Source organism: Drosophila teissieri, chromosome 3R (assembly GCF_016746235.2).
Source record: "Drosophila teissieri strain GT53w chromosome 3R, Prin_Dtei_1.1, whole genome shotgun sequence".
NCBI lineage: Eukaryota > Metazoa > Arthropoda > Insecta > Diptera > Drosophilidae > Drosophila > Drosophila teissieri.
In genome coordinates, this window is record NC_053032.1 from 30,815,721 (window position 1) to 30,835,936 (window position 20,216).

Here is a 20,216-nt window from a genome sequence, read left to right on the forward strand (position 1 = left end):
TATGAAAAATAAAAATTAAAACATTTCAAGTAATTTGTTGATCATTTAATATATATTATAGCACTATTAGAGAATACTAGACTAAGATGATACCATAGTTTGAACCCATCGGAATGAGCTAGTTTGACATTTTAACGATGTCTCAAACCAATTCTGATTAGCACTTAGCACGGACGCAACCCTATTTGTTATAAAATTCTTTTAATATAAAAAAATATTAAGTACCTTAAAATAAAAATCAGATGTTTTATTATAAACGTTGTTTTGCGTAAAAATCTGACATTCAGCTGGAAATGTTTAATACCTAGTTCGACAAACCAAATATTACTGAAAATTATTTAATTAATTTTTTGCGTGTTTGCCCGCTCAGCTTTTGAAAAACTCGATAACCTCAAAGCGTCGTACAAAACGGCTATCGATAAGCTATCGAATCTGCATGGTTTTCTTCGGATTTCCTCGAATCTCCAGGCATTTTTGCAAGTTTACCAAGATGTCGAAGAGCGCGCTGGTGATTCTGGCTCCCGGAGCGGAGGAGATGGAGTTCATCATAGCCGCCGATGTGCTGCGACGAGCGGGCGTGAGTACTTCCCACTTTTCTCCCAAATCACTCTGTTCTATAACTATATACTATATATATCATATGATACGATAGATCAAGGTCACCGTCGCCGGTTTGAATGGCGGCGAATCGGTGAAGTGCTCGAGGGACGTGCAGATCCTGCCGGACACCTCGCTGGCCCAGGTGGCCGCGGACAAGTTCGATGCGGTGGTGCTGCCCGGCGGACTGGGTGGCTCCAATGCCATGGCGGAGTCCTCGGTGGTCGGGGACATCCTGCGGAGGCAGGAGTCCAGCGGCGGCCTCATCGCCGCCATCTGCGCCGCTCCCACCGTTCTGGCCAAGCACGGCATCGCCTCCGGCAAGTCCCTCACCTCGTATCCCTCCATGAAGCCCCAGCTGCTGGACAACTACAGGTAGTTCGGCACAGGTGGTTCTAGATATCTGATCTTAATCCTCTTCCTTGTTGTTTTCTGCTCAGCTATGTGGACGACAAGACGGTGGTCAAGGATGGCAACCTGATCACCAGTCGTGGTCCTGGCACCTCCTTCGAGTTCGCACTCAGAATCGCAGAGGAGCTGGCCGGCAAGGAGAAGGTGCTCGAGGTGGCGAAGGGTCTTCTGGTAGCCTACGATTAGGTGGCCATACTAATATTACACATATTTATGAGAAAGTTATACAGATTGCTTTAAGCACCTCATGTAAACCAGAACTGAATTAAAGTTACATTATTCAAGGCAAAAGGTTTTCATTTCATTTGTTATGAACGGTTTTTAAGGAGTAAATGGACAACTGACAATATAATAATATAAATAAGATAAACTGTATTAAAATAAAAATAAAATTCAAAGCATAGGGTTTTCATTTCACTTATTATAAAAGAATTTCAAGGAGTAACTAAAAATGGCATTAAAAAATAACATGCATAAGATGAACAGAATTAAAAAAAACTTTCAAAGCACAGGATTGTGATTAAACTAGTTTTGAATAATAGACAAAATAACTAAATTGAAATCAGATACAAATTGCAAAGATTTAAATTTACTCGTTTTTGAACGATTTTCAAGGAGGATGAATAACAACTAAGAAAAGCATTCAATGAATAAACCGAACTAATAGCTAAGATATGGCATGAAAAACAGGCGTCTATAAAGATAAATTTACTAAACTGAATGAAAATAACATTTAAGGCAAAGGTTTTAATAAATTTTTATGACAGGACTATTGCCTTGAAGATAAAAACTCAGCTATCAAAATTGCATTAGTAGTCAGTTATGTACAGACAAATTCAGCATTAGCAAGCGAAATATTTATAAGATAGTTATATACTAGCAAATTATTAATATATACAAATAATAAACGTAAAAGTTAAAAAATAGCTAAAAGTGAGTAAGCAAGGAATCCCCCTGCTGGGTTGGAGTCCCAGCTCACCCCACCCGAGTCGCCAGCCCGGGTTGCCGTCCGCGCTAGAGGCAAACGAGGCCGAGCATTGCGCCGCCAGCCGCCGCTGGTCACACTCTCGCAGCCGCAGCGAACGGTTGTTGTGGGAGTTCGTCGGCGTGTTTGCGTTTCGGTTTCGGTTTCGGATTCCCAGTTTGTTGCCAGTTTGGTGGCAAAAGCGCATTAATTCGATTAAAGTGCGAGGCGGCAAGTGGAGCAGCAGAAGTGCGGCCGAAAGGAAGTGCAAGTTGCAAGTTGCAAGTGGAGAGGCGGAAAAGCAGAGTAAATAAAGTGCATGCGAATGGGTGTGGAAGGCAAAACGAAGTGCAAGTGCGTGCCAGCGAATAAGAAGAATACGAAGAATAAGAAATAGTAGGCGGCCGAAAAGGAAGCGAAGCAGGATAGGCAGTGAAAAGTGCAACGAAGAGGGACAGAGGGAACGGCAATAAATCAACAGAGGAAATCAAACAGAAAATATTCGGTGCCGCATTTTCTACGTGACGCGAAATTAAATGCGCTCCTCCCTCCATCTCGCTCGCACGCGCTCCCCGTCTCTTTCACCCGCGCTCTTTGTTGAAACTTAACTGCGAGCAGAACAGGGTCAAAATACAAAATAAAAAAAAAATAAAAAAATAGGGAATACGAAACACGTCGAGAAATACTCGTGTATATAAATTTCTAGGTAATTCCTACCTTCCGTTTTTCGCGGTTAACGCGCGTGATTCATAAACTCGTCTTCAAGATACGAAACCAAAAAAACAGTAGAGAGGCAAACTCAGTCTCGTGCATTGAACCTGCTGACAACGCTGGGCACCAGGAATCGCTTCAGCCATGGAAAACAACAGTAAGTTGTCTGCTGCAGCCAGCATGCCCTTCCCAAACTAGGGTATTCAATGGCACATCAAGATCTATTACTAGTATCAGTTAGAAACCATATCCTGTTGGTAACAAACATCACAGTTTGGAAAGTGATTCGTTTTTGATTTCAAGTTAATTAAAATAACCTAGTATCTGCCATAGAGAATGACTTTATCGCAGATACTTTATCGCCTCACACCTTTACAGGGTAGCCCGTGCTCAACTACCCAAAACTGCAGTTCCTTTTCCATTTTGTTGTTTTTCTTTGCTAGTTTTTTCGGGGTGGGTCCCGCCCGTTTTCGCCGTCTGCCTTTTGCTCGCCACATTCGCATTTTGTGCGCCCGAAAAACGCTTCATGTTTTTGTTGCTTTTCGGGGTGGGTGTGTCATCTTGGCCCAAGGACACTTGGTTCTCTCTCTTCCTCCTGCCTCGCATCTAATACCCTGGAAGTACCCTGGAAATACCCCTTGCTGACTAACGGTGTTGCTCTTAACACGCTGCTGCCACGATTTTTACAGCCATAAAGCAAAAGTTGGCCAACAAAAATAGCAAAGGCTGTAAAACAAAAACCAAAACACTTTGTATGCGAACCGGTTTTTAAGGCATTTGAAATGAGAATTTCTGCGTTTTGATGACTTCATGTTGCCATCAATCTCATTTTCCCCCCGAAAACTTTTCAAACTCACAATGGGAACTGGAGAACAAATGTTCTGCGATGCAAATTAGTGGATATTTTCCTTCGCCCCTCGGGTCAGCTAAAAAAAACCTGTGATTCAGGGCGAAATCCAATGAAAATATTGCGGTTTCCAGCATTTAATTAACTCTTTTGTTCAGACCCTTGAATGAAGGCTAATTGCCTGTTTTTATTAAAAGAGTTACGTAGATATAAAGTACAGGTTCTTCTGCTTAAATGTTTCACTTTTACTTGATATTTGCAGTTAATCCAGTTGATTTAGCATCACCTTTAACAATTTCGAGCTACTTGCTAATTGCAAATTGATTTGTTTACCCTTGAAATCTGAGTATAGTAAGCTTGCGTTGCCTGCCTTTTGTGTTTTCCCCGCTTATCTGCTGTTTTCCGCTTGAGTATGGCTTTTCCGACCCTTTGCTGACCCTTTTGCTGTGGCTACTGTTCAGTGGGTTCCATGGCGAGATAATCCGGAATCGATGGATGAAGGAGGAGCTCGGTCCAGACAATATTAATAAATCTTAATGTGCGTTTCAACCTTGTTACGGCTTCTTTGTGGAGGCCCAAGATTGAGGAGCTCTCGGCGGCTGATAGTGGAGCCTGATTGAAAGACCGCTCCCTGAAAAAAAAAACAAAATATATGTATATGCACCGCACCCGCAGCAGTTTCACTGATGATTTCTGATGTCTGATTTCTGATTTCTTTTGATGAACAATTTCCATGGGACGGACGAACAATGGAGAGGCCAGCTCTCTGCGTACACAGCCACTACATTTGCATCCCAAACAAAGCTGCTTTCTTCCGCTGGCTTAAGTGATTCCGAGCGACGTTTATGTAACGCCAACACAAAACACGAACCACGGAAAACTGAAAACACAAAAACAGAAAACGGCCAACAATGGCAATCAATGGCAGTGGTCAACACAAATGAATCGGCAAATGAAAACATTTTTATCAGATTTCTTATTTGCCACATTTTGCTCGGCTTTTATCTTATCATATCCATATGTCTAAGTCTAAGGGTTCCAGCACTCCAACACTTGAGCACTCCTCGCGGCAAAGCTTTCCTGACAATTTAATAAATTGCCCCTGCCACGCCCGCGTTGTATACCCTGTAATTGACTTTGGCGTGGGCTGCGAATGGGAATGGCAATGGCCACCACGCCCTCACCTGGCCCATTACCATCATCCACCAGCGAGTTGGCGTAGAACCCTTTCTCTGGCCACTAATCCCTTGTAGTTCTTCTGATGGATCGCTCATGAGTCACTCGGGATTCGCAGAATTACTCATGACAATCGCGAATTCGCGAATACTCTATCTATTTAAACAGTTAGTCACTGATGTATTTTATTTCATTCGCATTTTCCTTGTCCAGCTATGATGTACCATCTTAGAAATTTAAATATAATATAATATAAATTTGGACGGATGTGCTCTGTCAAGAGTGCTAATCTGCAATGTATGAACTGGCAAAGAACTTCGTTTTTGTTTTCAATTATTTTCCATTTGCAGTTCGTCGCTGGCGAAGCGAACAGAACCGCTGTATTGATATGCAAATAATTTACTTTTCGCGGCTTATTATACCCGTTACTCGTAGAGTAAAAGGGTATACTAGATTCGTTGAAAAGTATGTAACAGGCAGAAGGAAGCGTTTCCGACCATATAAAGTATATATATTCTTGATCAGGATCAATAGCCGAGTCGATCTGGCCATGTCCGTCTGTCCGTCCGTCTGTCCGTCCGTCTGTCCGTCTGTCTGTCCGTATGAACGTCGAGATCTCAGGAACTACAAAAGGTAGAAAGTTGAGATTAAGCATACTGACTCCTGAGACATAGACGCAGCGCAAGTTTGTCGATTCATGTTGCCACGCCCACTCTAACGCCCACAAACCGCGCAAAACTGCCACGCCCACACTTTTGAAAAATGTTTTGATATTTTTTCATTTTTGTATTAGTCTTATAAATTTCTATCGATTTGCCAAAAAACTTTTTGCCACGCCCACTCTAGCGGCCACAAACCGCCCAAAGCTGCTACGCCCACACTTTTGAAAAATGTTTTGATATTTTTTCTTTTTTATATTAGTCTTCTAAATTTCTATCGATTTGCCAAAAAACTTTTTGCCACGCCCACTCTAGCGCCCACAAACCGCCAAAAACTGTCAGTGCTGAAGACTCCTTCGCACTTTCACTAGCTGAGTAACGGGTATCAGATAGTCGGGGAACTCGACTATAGCGTTCTCTCTTGTTTTTGTTTTTGTTTTCATTTTTATTTGTATTTTTTCGTTTTTTGCTGGTCGAGTGCATTCGACAGTTGTGACTGCGGTGACTCAGACTCGAATTCGAATGGCAAACTTGTGTTTTAGCTGGCTTTTTTCGCCTATCTTATCGCGATTCCTCAGACTTCTGCTGCCCTCGCTTATCAGAGGGGCAAAGGGAGAAATAGAAAACCAGAGATATGAGTTCTCTTGCTTTTGCTCAAATCGTAATATATGTATGTTTGCTTCCGTCCCTGACTGCGTTGAAAATCCCATTAGAACTATCAAAGAATGTATGCCAAGCTCATGAAATGTTTGTTCTCCGATCTGGAAATCAACTTGAATTGCCTTGAGCCTCTTTCCGTTTATCTTTATGTTTGGAGCGAAAATATGCGGGTCCCCTCATCGCTTCAACCATAAAGCATTCCATATCAATGAACTGATAAGACCTCAATGAACTCCAAGGCCCCGTTTCTAATGGCCCTGTGAGTGGATTAAGTGCAGTGACTTCCCAAGAACTCAAAGTATCTAGTTTGGTTTGCAGTTCTTCAGTTCTTAAGTAAATTTTAGAGCATCAATGTTTCCAACTAATATCCACTTTTGACTCTTCGGAAAAGCCGCTTCAATCAGCTGGACTCTCTTGACCTCCAGCTGCTCATTTCTTTTCATTTTCCCCTTTTCATTTGGCTAATGCACAACTCATCAGCTGCAATTGCTGATAGATGGATGGATGAATGGATGGCCGCTCTGCTCCTAAACACTTTCCATCGTAAACTCCGCGGAATCGAGCAGCGATCGCCGCCACATATTGCCACACAAATCACATGGGCGGTGGGGAAACCCGGAAAAGGGGGGAAGACCACGACTTTTCAATTGAAACCTGCGTTTGTTCAGCTTTTCCATGCTTCGTTTGCCCTCGCTCAATTGAAATGGAAATGCATTCAAATGATGGTCCAGTGGAAAGGGGGCTTACACTTGAAGAGAATTTCGTAAATAATTCTGAAGACCAACATATTTTGAAGAATTATGTAAAGCTGAATAATACATTGAATGAAGTTTCTTTCAAAGTTTTTGCACTTTTAGAATTGTGATTTTTTCTGTTCATTTCTTGTTGGGCTTCCCACTTTTTGAACACAATCTTGACATTCGTCCGATATTTTGAAATGGCCACGCGTGTCAATGACGACATCGCCGGCCATGACTTAATCGAACCCGAATGTTAATGCCACTCTTTGTTTTCCACACTAGCGATAAGGGTCGTTTCCCTGACTTATCACTTGGTTTTGGGCACTCTCCGATAGCAGTGACTCATAAAATGTTGATTTAGAGTTCGCTGCATTTGGGGGTCATAATTACCCCACAACAGACATTTGTTTCTGTGTGAATCCCCAATTAAAACCAATTGAAATGCAACTCATTTGGCGACAAACGAATTGGTTTGCTGCCTCCGTTTTTCACACGCAATGTGCGGCCTTGAACTTGAGCAATTGCTTTCACTTCGGTGTTTCAGGGCTAGCAAGGCTCATAAGTCAAGGTCACCTGGGTGGGCTGGGCTCATCAAGGACCTGTGTGTGTTTGCTTTGAGGACCGCAAAAGTGGGGGCAAAGGAAAAGCGACTTTGGACTCCTGGGGGGCCAGACATTTTTGTCGTTTTGCGGTGTGCTGTGGAATTGATTTTGAAGCCAAGTTCGGAGCTGCATACAAAGTAATTAAAATAAGGGTGGGCAAATGACCTAAGACCTTTACAAATTGGCAGCTGCTGCTCAGAAGAGAGTTTCTTTATGTTCAGTCATGCACGGCTCAAAAGCAATGATTCTGAGAATTTCATTCACCGGGATTCGTTCGTTTATCTCACACATTTATTGCTTAAGATCGAGTTCATAGTATAACACTATTGGCTTTTCCTGTGCCATGCTGTTGAAATACTCCCCAATCAATATCGCAGCCCTCTGTGCCTGCCCAGTGGCACTTAAACCCCCTCGTTGGCCCAAATAAGAGGAATACAACTTTTAACCGGGTCATGCCAGTTTCCAGTGCGACGCCCGCCCCCGATGAAAACAGGCAGTCAGACAGGTCAGCTCCATTAACTCGCTATATCTGCACTATAGCTGCACTGAACGAACGCAGCACTCACTTATGCATGTGGATAACCCCTTTTATTTGGCTTCTCCCCTCCTAAGAGCGCTGAGACCCGGCGACTTGCATATTTAAGAGTCGAACTCACGCAGAGGCAATTTACCGTTTACGGTTCATGGCATCTCCCCCACCATCCACATAGCACCTTTGAAATAAGTGCACTGCGAAAAAATATATGAGCTTATATATATGTATATCATATCCATATGTATATTTAAAAGCTTCTTGCTAAATGGTAGTTTAGTAATAAAAAGATAAAATATCGAACAAATTCACAATAACCTTGTGATTTGCAGTCATTTCTCTCGGTGCCAAAGACAAGCCAAGCAAAACCGAAATTCAAAGGCAGCCAAAACCGATAGTTAAACCAATTAGCATGTTCTTGTTTGCTCACCTCAAAGGTGCTGGGTGCCAGAGGGGGTGGTGTCAGCTGGCGGGGGAGGTGTTTGTTGAAGGTGTTTGTTTTGAACGGAACTTTGGGGACTCTTGCCGCACCTCTGACCGCCGCCAACAAATAAGTGCAGCTGCTCATCTGAACCGGTTACAGGTTATATTTTACATATTATATGTGGAGCTCACCCGTTTCGGTAATCTCTCGGAAGCATCAGTTGAACTTTATGCATATAGGGGGAGAATGCTGATGAGGGGCAGCGGGGGGAGCTACAACTGAAAATTACTTTATTTTTTGTTCGAATGAAATGTGTGTGGGTAGACCAGATTGTATAAGAAGTGCCATCTTGTAGGGTATATTAAAGTCGTAATAACACCTTGTACCTTCAGCCGTTTTCGCGCCATATTTTTAACTATCCAGCAACCGATTTGCATATCTTTATGGCCGACATGATGTGCTGTTTGACATTGGGGGAAGCTGACTTCACAACAAAACCCGATATCGTAATGATCGCAGATACGTCCAAGTTGCAAGGCAACCACTGAGTGCACCCAAACACCCACAAGTCCATGACGACCAGCACGCCCTCTGGCGGCGACAGTTGGCGGCTGTGGCTGTCATGCGATTTTCTCCGCTTTTGACACATTTACACATTTGGTTTTCCCATTCGGCTCTCGGCTCTTTCATCAGGCTTTTCTCACGACTATGCCGCGCGTTTCCTCGCTTTCCACCACTTGGCGCCCGATTTTCACCATTTTTATAACACTGCAGAAAATTGGATAAATATTAGAAATAATTAATACCTTTACCCTATTGGAAACTTATTTAATGCGAATATGTGATTGGTAAACTTGTGTCTCAGTTCTGTGAAGTTTGAGTACCGACATAAGCTCGTCGTATTTGGGTCCAGCATAGAAACCCCATTTAGTTTCGCATTTATAAATTGTTTTTACATTAATTGGTTGTATTCTTTACCGTGTAACTTTTCCAGACGCGGCTCATTTCGCAGCTGCATACCGCCCATTCTAGGCCCTCTTTCAACACTCTCCTCCATTCTTTCCACTCATTCAGCGCGCTTTGCGGTCGCTTATTATTGTTATTCAAGCGTACACAGCATATGAGCGAAAACAAAGAGGAAAGCGGCAGCAAATCGCCGCGCCAGAGAGGAAGATGAAAAAGTTTGAAAAACAAAAACCGCATTAAAGGTTCATTTGGCTGTCGCTTTGTTTGCCTTTTACAGTCGCGTAGGTTAAACAGTGTGGCTGAGATACTCAGATACTTGGCCATTCAGATACTCAGTTACCGAGACTCAAACGCGCCAGTCGGCTGTCAAACGCCTAGATACAAATTGGCTCTTGGTGGCGATGCAATCGTGACACGATGGGTTCGTGAATAAAATATTCCACTGACCAATTAATTTATCATTGCACTTATTTCATTTATTTATTTTTATAATTATACTCACTACATTTGTTGATTTAAATACTATGATTTACTTTTTAAACAACTTAAGTTAGCTTTGTAGTGTTACCTAGTATTGCATCAGATTCTGAGTGCCATCCCCAGTTGGCTTGTGCTTTTCAAGCTTTTCCCCAAAGTCTTTGATGGCTCCGTCCGACTGTCTGTGCATTTGTTGTTATTGCGGTGCGTGGCTGCAGCACTTTTGCCACTTCATCACCGGATCTCGATCTCAGACGGGCTCTGCTACTTTAACTGGAGTGAAATTATCAGTATGCGCCGTTGACGAAACTGCTTTGGATAACGATTGGCAGCCACTTCAATGCTGGTGGCCCCATCCCAGCCCCCCAAAATGCCCCTCCGAATCGGCTGTCAGTTAAAGAAAGAAATGTTAAGAGCTGATTTGAAACGAGCGGAAAATGGAAAGCACTTCGAGACGCTTTAATGCCATCAAGCGATCAACTCCAATTGCTGGTTTCACGCCCATTAAACGTTGGCCAACCAATGACAATCTTCAGTTTTCCTTCGCACATTACTCATCGCGTTCTGATGAGTTGGTCGGAATTGAACGGCGAATTCCCCTCTATGAGCTGACCCATATACAAAGTGTCGATATAAACGACATCACGTAGCACAGGAATTTATTATCATGTTTGCTTATTTGTGGCCCCCTTCGTTTTCTACTTTCCTCTCTTAAGCCAATAAGTGTTTCCAATGTATTTAAGTTCCCTGAAGAGGCTTCGATACTCTTGCCGTTCAATAAACCAAACTATAGCTGAGTCTTTCGTTCTCCACGAGGGTATTTCCATCGCAGCCACCACACAGGCCATCAAAAAATTGGACACGGCATCCAAACACTCGAGAAAAACAAGAAACATATAAAAACTGAGTCAATCGTGCGGGGGCAGCAACCTCCGAAAGCCAAATAAGTTCAGCATTCAGCATTGCGGCTATTTAAGTTTTTAATTTACATTTTCAAGCTGTCGCCTTCGGCGGCTCGTGTTAAATATGGTTTATAAGACTGGTTTCTAATAAAGTGTCAGTCAGTCATGGTCTCATTGTTTTCGCCATGCGTCATGACAAATTGTGTTCTGTTCGGTTTGCAGATGATTAAGTTTGTTAATGGGCTTAGTTTAATGGAAATCGAAAGTTTGTGCCGAAACCTAATGGCTTTGCATTGATGAGGTTTAAAGATTTTATAGAGATGCTGCACACGTATTATCTTCGAAATAAACTGTGAAGTTTTATCTTCATGGTTTGTTAGATACTGAGTACTTAAATTGATTTAACAAACATGGTTTTCCCTGGTCCTCAGATTACTCATGATTTCTGCTGCGTCTTCAAGCTGAGATTTGAAATCATGGAGCGGGGAAATGCCGCAGTGCCAAGTACTCAGTGACCCATATACGACAGATTGTTTGATTGATGGGTGGATGTGGAGATGAATGTGAATGTGGATGTGGATATGGATGTAGATATTGATGTAGATGTGGATGTGGAGGGAGTCCCAAAGCACGATCCGTGATTTGTCATCGCCCACGACAGAAATTGTTATTCCCGTTCCGTAGATGGAGTGTCATGTAACTTTTACTTTTCCAGCGGCATCGACTAGCCGAAAACGGGAGAAGCAAAAGACAAATGTCACGTTTCCGAAGGGGGTTGTGTATATTTGTGTATATGGATGGGCATTGGAGTAGGTTAAAAGTTGCGCAACCCGATACTATTGTAAATATTTGCACAAACATGTCAGCGTTTTGTGCCATAATTGGGTAACTCATTTTGCGACTCAGTTTTCCCCGTGTCCTGATATGCATTTAAAATGGCAAAGCCACAATAGTACTAATTTTAACCTTTTTTGAAGTATGAATATTGAATTTGTTTTAGTAGCAACCACTTTAATTGAACCTTCTTTTTACTTGCAGTCTGTGCAATAGTCGAATACGAATACGCGGCCAAGGAGCCGGACGAGCTGGATCTGCAGAAAGGTGCCATCATCCATCGTATCAAGCAGATGACCGGCGGCTGGTGGCAGGGCACCCTGAAGTCCACCGGCGTCACCGGGATGTTTCCGGATAACTTTGTGCGCGTGCTGGAGTCCGGAGTGAGCAGCAATGGCAACGGAACCACTGGCAGTGGGGACCACAACGAGGAGGCAGCAGTGGCTGTGCAGCTGAGGTTCGTCCACTTGGACTTAGACCACTTAAGCAAATGACGCAATAACTGATTTTACATGCTGTTTTCGCTTCTCCTTCCAAATTCAGGGACAAATCCGCGACATCGAATCGCCGCTGCAAAGTCATCTATAGCTACACACAAGTCAACGACGACGAACTGACGTTGGCCGTGGGTGATGTCATTGAATTCCTAGGGGAGGTGCGTACACGCAGGGTCAGGCGGGGTGTGGGGTGCTTGCTACCCCCATTTAACCTATTGGGCCAATAGAAATTGAAATTCGTTCTGCACTGCGAGAAAACACCGTTCTACTTCCTAAACAGCATATTTATCGCAATGTGCAAATGTTATGAAAGTTACAAAGCTCTTGATTCTTTGAAGTTTTATTTTGTTTTAAGCTTAGCTTTTAATAATACATAACACATAATAACTTGAAAGAACGTTCGGTGTTTTCGCGCAGTGCAGTACATTTGGTTTCAGTCTGTTCATTTCACTCAATTCCGCTTCACTCTGTTCTCTCATTTAGGTCGAGGAAGGCTGGTGGCGCGGTCGTCTGCGCAGCAAAGTCGGCGTCTTCCCATCGAACTTTGTGCAACATATCGAGCCGTCTCCCGTTTTGGCCTCCAAACGGCCACCGACAATTGGCGCCACCGTGGCCACAGTGTCGCTGGCGTCCAAGGCGGCCAATGTGAGCAATGTGGCGAATGTGGCAGCCACATCCACAGTACCATCCGGCGGAGCAGTGCCTCCTGCGTCCACCACCAGCACCACCAGCAACTCCACAACAAAGCAGGCGACCAAGAGCAGGGTAACTGCAGCAGCAGCAACAGCAGCAGCATCTGCGCCAGCGGAGCCGGCAGCCATAGTTTCGGGATCGGGATCGGGATCAGCAGCGGGAGCAGCTGGAGCTGCAGCGGCCGTGCCCATGCTGCCACCCAAGCCCCAGCGGGAGTTCTGCCGGGTGGAGTTCCCCTACGCCCCGCAGAACGACGATGAGCTGGAGCTGAAGGTGGACGACATAATTGCAGTAATCAGCACGGAACTGCCCGACAAAGGCTGGTGGAAAGGAGAAATCCGCGGCAAAGTGGGCGTTTTTCCCGACAACTTTGTCAAAATGCTGGCACCCTCGGAAGGTGAGTTTTCACCAAGGATTTTCACCCGAATCACCGGTTCACCGATTTTCTCTCTCAATCACATCGCATTTTTGATTTCGGTCTGTCAAGTTTGTTGTCATCAAGAGTCTCCACCTCTCATCAATGCATTTTCCCCCCTCCTTCTTAATTGTCGGCAATTTCCCAACGCATCGGCAGTAAAACTCAAGTCGTTTGACTTCGAAATTGTTGTCGTGACGTAGCGGGGATCAAAGTCAATAAACGTTTGTTGTTCGTTTGGTAATTGAATTAATTAAATGAAAAGACACCAGCCACTCCCCACTCCCCACTCCCCGCTCCCCACTCCCCGCTCCCCGCACTGCCTCCACTCGCTGCATATCTTGCGGATCGTTGGTTTTCATCGTCTGTGCGAAATTTGTAGATGACTTAATTGCCTCGGGCGCATATGAATCAGATAAACTTTATTACCGATGCGTAATGGCATTATATTTAACTAAGGATTTGTGTACGAGGCTTTTGATAGGCGCGCCGTAAATTGCTTGACTAATGGTCGATTTCAAAGGTTTTTTTTACAAGTTATTTTAAATCGTAAACGCGTAGCCATGCTTTTTATATATGTACATACGTCTAGTGTACATCTAGAGATCAATAAAGTCCGGGAAACTCTTACTTTGTACATATTTACGTATAGGAAGGCTCTGTTTTGTAAAGGTAGTTTGTATTTACCTAGTCTAATTTTCCCTGTAGATGAGCAAACCCTCTCTACATTGACATAAAAAGGCAGTAGCTAATGGGATAAAGTTTAGATGTTATGGCTAGTTTTCCCAATTGAGTCGCTGGCACATCGGAAACATCATATTCATTACACGCACCTCATGCACCACGCACCATTCAATTAAGGCATTCAAAATGTTTCGGTTAACCACATCTTCAAGTTCGTCTTTCTCAGTTTTTATGATTCGGTTATGGGAAATTTTGTTTACGTTTTCTCCTATCTACTTGTGGCTCTATCTCTTGTTTTATGTATCCACTCACACATTTTGTATATTATGACTCCAACTCGTTGGTCTTTCTCTCTGTAATTTTTCCTCAACACTTTTCTCTTTCTCTCTACTCCCCATTTTATTCTACTCGTACTTATCTTTCTGCCACGATTCTACGATTTTGGGTCTTTAATAAATGAAACTGCAACACTGTAAACACAAAACACACGAAAACCGGTGCACAAGCAACAGCAGCTCCACCGTTGCCACGCCCACGTACCCGTCCCAGGGGCGGAACGGGAACGGTGACGGGAGCAGGAACGGGATCCGGATCCGGGTCTGGGTCCGGAATTATAGATGGGGTCCGTGCTCCACGGCGGACGCAGCGAGGCGGCTCTTTCGAGTTCTTGGGCGCGCGTATGGCCAGCTTTATCACCACGATTTGTATGTAAACGAGTTTTTTCAGTAGGCAGCGGCAGAGTGAACCCCTGCTCCCTGCTCCCTGCTCCCTCCTGGCTCCTCGATTTTCCTCCGGGCTCTTGGCTTTTCTTGTTTTTCCTCACTTGTTTTTTTTTTCGGCCACTTTTCATTTTCCTTTCTCTGCCGGCTTGGTTGGTGCCTCCTTGAGGCGTTTTTCATATGAAATGGAAAATTGCGCGGCTTCGAACGCCCCGCTTCCTTTTTCTGCTCATAATTTCTATGATTTATGCTTTGCTTAGTTGTGTACTCTATTTCACTGATTGGGTGAGGGTATTTCGATAAGCGGGTAGTATTGAAGTTTTAAATTTACATTTTCTTTTTTGCAATACATTGGTATTATTTCGATGCAAATTGTAGTTACATTTTAAGAGCAGATAATAGAATTTAAATGTATAATGTAAATATGTAATTAGCTCTTTTGTGATTACTTACAATAGTAGACTTTTTATTAAGATATTGAGTTGTATATTGCAGAGAACTTAAAAGCATCTTAAATACGTATTTCATTTTAATACCTTCTTTAAAACTTACTTAAAACATATCCTTTTAATTCAAAATTCGATCTGGAAAGGACATTCCACATTCACTACTATATAATAATCAATATTTTGGCTGCTTCGCCCATCTTCCGCTGCATTGGTTTATTTACTTGGCTTTCTGTGCCACTCGAGATGCCAAAGGCGTAGAAAAGAGGGGCTGCACCGCGAAGGGGGGCGTGGCAGGGGGGCTGGAAGCAGTCCAAACCCAATCACCATCACAACGCTTTGTTTTCGATCGGTTTTTCTGTTCAATTTGCGGTGCATGTTTGTTTTGCTGAATGCCGAGCAGAGTTTGTTTTGTCATTTGCATGGGCGACTTTGGCGAAAAACTTGTTTGTTTTGTTTGCGCAGTTTTCCTCGCTTTGTTTGTGCGAAAAAAGGGGTACGCCGCATTGCCCGAACGCTTTGCAATTTGTTGTTTGGGAAAAGTTGACGCATTATACTTAATTAATACAAATTATTTCGCAGCATACTTTGCGGTCGGCGGCGGAATTCCAAGCTGCTGGTTTTGAGCTCAACCAATTTATGCTTGGCATTTAATTTTTGCTTTTGTCAACGTCGCAGTTTTTGCTTTTCTGTCTCTTTTTTTTTGTATTTGTATTCCAAGCAACCACCTTCGACACTTGAGCAGCAGCAACATCATTAAAATAAACAACAGTTGGCCGTAACTGGTTTTTTGTGCTACGTTTTTTCGCCTTGGCGTGTCTCTTTGCGGCTGGCAGCTCTTCAATGGCTTCAGCTCTCTTAGTTGAAAGTCTCTTTGCAGATCATCATGATCATCTTCATTAGCCGCGTTTATCTGGGATTCCCGCCTTTTGGGTTGCCCAGCCCCTTTGTTTTAGTTTATCAACAAAGTTGCCAGAGCGGCGAGAGTTAAGAGGCAAGCTCTCAACATTTTTCTACATTTTTGTACCTTTGCCAGCGTTTTTGTTTACCTTTCGGGCCAAGTCAGTACGCTGTGATTTCTTGACCATTTACGTTATTGAAATATTTTCGTCGTCGCGGCAAAACGGCTCGAAGTAATCAGTTTTCCTGGCTCACTGTGGTGCGTGTGTTACAGTTACCGTTCTTGCGGCTTTCTTTATTGCTTATTTTAGCCAGTTTGGTGTTGGTGGTGCAATTGCATTCGTCATGTTTTTCTGCCACATGGCAAAGAAGTTTTCTTCGTTTTCTTCGTATTCTTGGTTTTCAACGTTTTCTTCGGTTCGATTTGAGAAAGGGGAAAAACGGTTTGGGCGCGCGCTTTTCTAATTATGGTTTGTGTGTCAGTCAGGTGTAAATTAATGATTATAATTTGCTGCGTGTCTCGGATTCAAAGTCATCATTAAGTCGCGTTCGTTGCTTAAGTCTTTCGATTTGCCCGCGTTAAGGTGTGCGTGCTAATGCGTGTGTGTATACTGTATATACTGCCGTTGGCTACAAACCCGAAAAAAATAAAAAAGCATAAACCGCACAGCCGTCATCATAATGACAATCACCCAACGCTCAATTACTCAATGCTAGAAAATATCAAATTCGCGCTGCTCGTTTTTTATTGCAAATTTTATTTCGCTCCGTTTTTGTCATTAAAAGCAGTGAAAGTCGTCGGGCCGAGCGCTTTTCTTTTCGGTCAACTTTATTTAGAAACTCGAGCATGACAAAGCCAATTCTTTGCTCGCTTACCATTATATACCACTTTGGATTTTGGGTACATTGGTTTGTCCGTGGGAATCAACAGATTGATGGGCTGTGTCTAAATTTGGGCACGCTTGAGCTTGAATTTTATAAACAGAAAAAACGCTAATAAACATTGAGAATCTGATGTGTAGATATGACATCAGCTGAACAAGTGAGATTATAATTAGAGATGATTGCTTCACTCAATCTTGGCTGCGACAAGGAACCGTTAAAAATGTTAGATGGCGTGCATTAAATAACTAAAATACAACGCACAAGTGTATGATTTCAAAGATTACTCACTGAAAAATAAATCTTAATTTTTAAGCACAGTATAAACTAGTATTTGGCATGAGTTCCTTGTTTCTGTTTTACTTCACAAGCTGCTGAAATAAACCATTTAGTTAAACAAATATGCATCAAATCACCAAGTAGTTATCAGTTTCATTTAGTTGCAGTTCGTTTCATTTTTGAAGGGCATTTCCAGTTCGTTGCCTGATCTTTAGATTGCTCTTTCCGGTTGGCTATTGCCATTTCTTCGGGTCTGACCTTTACACATTTTAAGTTGTTACTCAATAGTTTTCGTTGCCTTTCAGTTTTGCTTCGGTTCAGTTTGGCTTGGTTTGATTTGCTTTGGCTTTTGTCATCACAGCCATTTATTGGCGTTTATTTATGCCCGTCAGTTGACGTTTGCAGCTTGGCGTTTGCTATTTTAGCCCGCTTTGATCCTCTCCTACGCCTCTGATTCGGCTTCAAACTTGAGTTATGGTGCGGCTTTCGTTTGTTTTTCTATTGTACGAGTATTTCCCTGAGCGTTTCCACATTAGTTTTATTGACATTTGGCAACAAGTTGCCAGAAACCAGTTTCAAGTTGTTTCTGTGCTCAGCTGTTCTGAGGCGGGATGGTTAGTCATGGACCACCTCATTCGAATGCTGAGTACTAAATGACAGTGGATATCGGCTAAAAGATACGAACATAATTAAACTTATTAGAATTTACAAACATATCACTAACTTTACTTAAACTAAATCTATCTACTTGAAAACAAATACGAAAACTATGGACCGCTGTGCATTTTAATCGATTTCTACTGTTGAATGTTTGCATGTCGTTTTGCATGTGCTAATTGTTTCCAATGTATCTAATCTTGGACCCTGTTTACCCATTTTCCAGTTGCACCGATCAACGAGCCACCGAGTGCCACACAGATTACGCAGAATCAGAGGAAGATCAGCAACACCGCCAGCACCACCAGCCACATGACCACAACGAACTCTAGCAACTCCAGCACCACCTCGGTGACCACGCAGCAGCAGAAGGAGCAGATCGGAGGCAGCTCCTCCACCACATCGAAGGTGTACATCAAGAAGACCGGCAGCAGCAGCAACAGCACCACCAGCAGCACCACCACAGCTTCCTCCTCGGCGGGTCGCAAGGAGAGCTTTGGCTCCCGTGACTCCCTGAACGATATCCTGAGTGAAACGGGTCTGCCCACCGGCAATGTGGCTGCCCAACGGAAATCCCTGGAGAACAAGAACCTGGACCTGACCAAGCCACCCGGAGTGGGTGCATCAGTGGCCATTGGACAGCAGAGGAGCAGCACCTCCAGTGCCACCACCTCCTCAGCCACCACAGTAACCACCGGGCTAACCTCATCAGCAGTGAGCAAGTCCATGGAGAACATGCTGGACGAGAAGGTCAAGTCGCCACCACCGCCGGTGCTCAGCAAGAAGCCCAGTGTGCCGCTCAAGAAAACTCCCACAGGCGGAGTTCCTGTAGCTGGTGAGTACTGTGCAGTTGCAGCAGAGGTGTCAGAGTTTTAATCTTGTATTCCTTAATTGCAGGTAACCTTTTGGGCGGCAAGAAAAAGAATCCGGAGGGAAAGCTCACCACTGCCGTGTCCCATGATTTGGCGGACGGTCTTGCGGCCAGCAAGATGCTCTCAGGTGCTAATCAACTGCCTGAATCCGGAGCAGCTGGCAATGTGGTGATGCGGAGAGCTGCCACCATTGCAGTCGAGGATACAGATTTCGATCGCGTGGAGCGGTCTTCCATACTTACGGATATGCGGCAAGGAAGGGTCAAGGCGCCAAAGCGACGTCCCCCATCGGCGGCTATCAATGTGCTGGGCGAAAGCAATAACAATTCCGTGTATGTCAACGGCAGTGGAATGTCGGGATCCGGTGGAGCAGGCAGTGCCAGTGAGCTGAGTGAAGATGGCGGTGCTGGAGGAAAGACTTCTGATGACAATTCCACCGGCGAGGAACCACAGTTGGCCAAACCGAAACCACGAGAGTGGGAGAAGAAGAAGGCGCCCTGGATGGAGGAGCTCAAGGCCTCGCAGGTCACCAGGAAAAAGACCTCGCCCAGTGTGGAGCCCCGAGGAGCTTCGGTGGCCGAAAGGACCTCCAAACTCTTTGCAGCCGAGCAGGCTATCAGCAGTAATAGCAGCAGTACCACAACGAAAGTGCAATCTTCAGCGGTGACCTCCTCCATGTTCGTGGAGAACTCAACGACCAGCAGCTCGGTGATCACCAGCAGCTCCCACACCACCACCAACGATGCCATCATGTCCCGTAGCTTGTCGGCTGCCAAAGTCCAGACCGCCAGCAGCGACGAGGAGACGAGAGCCACAAGGCCAAATAGTCTAGCTATACGGAATCAACGAAGTGTTTCGCCTCTGGTAAAGAGCTCCAATGCCAGCAGTGCGCAGTCCCAGGAGGAGAAGCCCTCCAATCAGCTGAACAACCATCAGGATGCCGGTTCCACAAGGGTGGCCCAGCTGGAGCAACGGGTGGATAAGCTGGAGGGGCTGGTGCTTAACCAACAGCGAACCATTGAAGAGCTGGTGAATGCTCTGAAATCGGAAGCTGAACGCGTCAAGATTTTGAGGAGCGAACTGGACAAATACGCGCAGTGCGTGACGCAAGTTTGAGCCTAGTTAAATCGCCTTAAATCGTTTTAGCTAGCTTTTGAATCCTTGATTTTTAGCGTGTGCTGAACTCTACAATATACCCAGGCCTAAAAACGTAGAACGTAGTAGAGTAGAGACCGAACCCAAGACAATCCCAAATATCTGTACTCTGTGTTCTGTACTTATATACCAGAATGATCTATCCAAAACCACTAGCGATCAATCGTTTTTGCATGCCAAAACCGTTTTGTTTTTCGCTAAAATACTTTGTATTCCCCTGTATATCTGATAATTTCGATAAGTATTTTTTATACACTCGTACATTCCGAAGAGCAAAAGGGTGTGATTTCTTTTAGCTGCTTTCGATTGCGATTTGTTTTGTTTATTCGATTTATGATTATTTTTTAAAGATGTATTAAAGTTATGAGTAAACTGTACTATAAACTATATACTAAACGAGAGAGAAACATACAAAGTTCGATGGAGTCGATGATGATGCCTAAAACTTAAGCAATACCAATAAATAATGCAAATAAATACTTCAATGTTTTCTGAATGTTTTTCATTTTCTTATT

General features: G+C 43.9%; 2 protein-coding genes across 3 annotated transcripts; both read left to right on the plus strand.

Moving 5' to 3' along the window:
• Positions 1 to 411: 411 nt before the first annotated feature.
• Positions 412 to 1,299, plus strand: LOC122621203 (protein dj-1beta). Its single transcript, XM_043798989.1, has 3 exons — positions 412 to 577; positions 653 to 972; positions 1,038 to 1,299. The coding sequence occupies exons 1-3, from the start codon at positions 437 to 439 to the stop codon at positions 1,192 to 1,194; spliced, it is 618 nt and encodes a 205-aa protein (XP_043654924.1). The 5' UTR covers positions 412 to 436; the 3' UTR covers positions 1,195 to 1,299.
• A 765-nt stretch (positions 1,300 to 2,064) lies between these two features.
• LOC122619705 (uncharacterized protein DDB_G0271670) lies at positions 2,065 to 20,197 on the plus strand. 2 transcript variants are annotated; one of them, XM_043796791.1, is made up of 6 exons: positions 2,065 to 2,840; positions 11,707 to 11,959; positions 12,046 to 12,157; positions 12,483 to 13,089; positions 17,901 to 18,509; positions 18,572 to 20,197. In XM_043796791.1, the coding sequence occupies exons 1-6, from the start codon at positions 2,828 to 2,830 to the stop codon at positions 19,660 to 19,662; spliced, it is 2,685 nt and encodes an 894-aa protein (XP_043652726.1). In that variant the 5' UTR covers positions 2,065 to 2,827; the 3' UTR covers positions 19,663 to 20,197. The 2 variants fall into 2 exon arrangements, with proteins under 2 accessions (XP_043652726.1, XP_043652727.1); XM_043796792.1 differs by lacking the exons at positions 2,065 to 2,840; positions 11,707 to 11,959; positions 12,046 to 12,157; positions 12,483 to 13,089 and adding an exon at positions 16,015 to 16,115.
• The last annotated feature ends 19 nt before the right edge of the window (positions 20,198 to 20,216 follow it).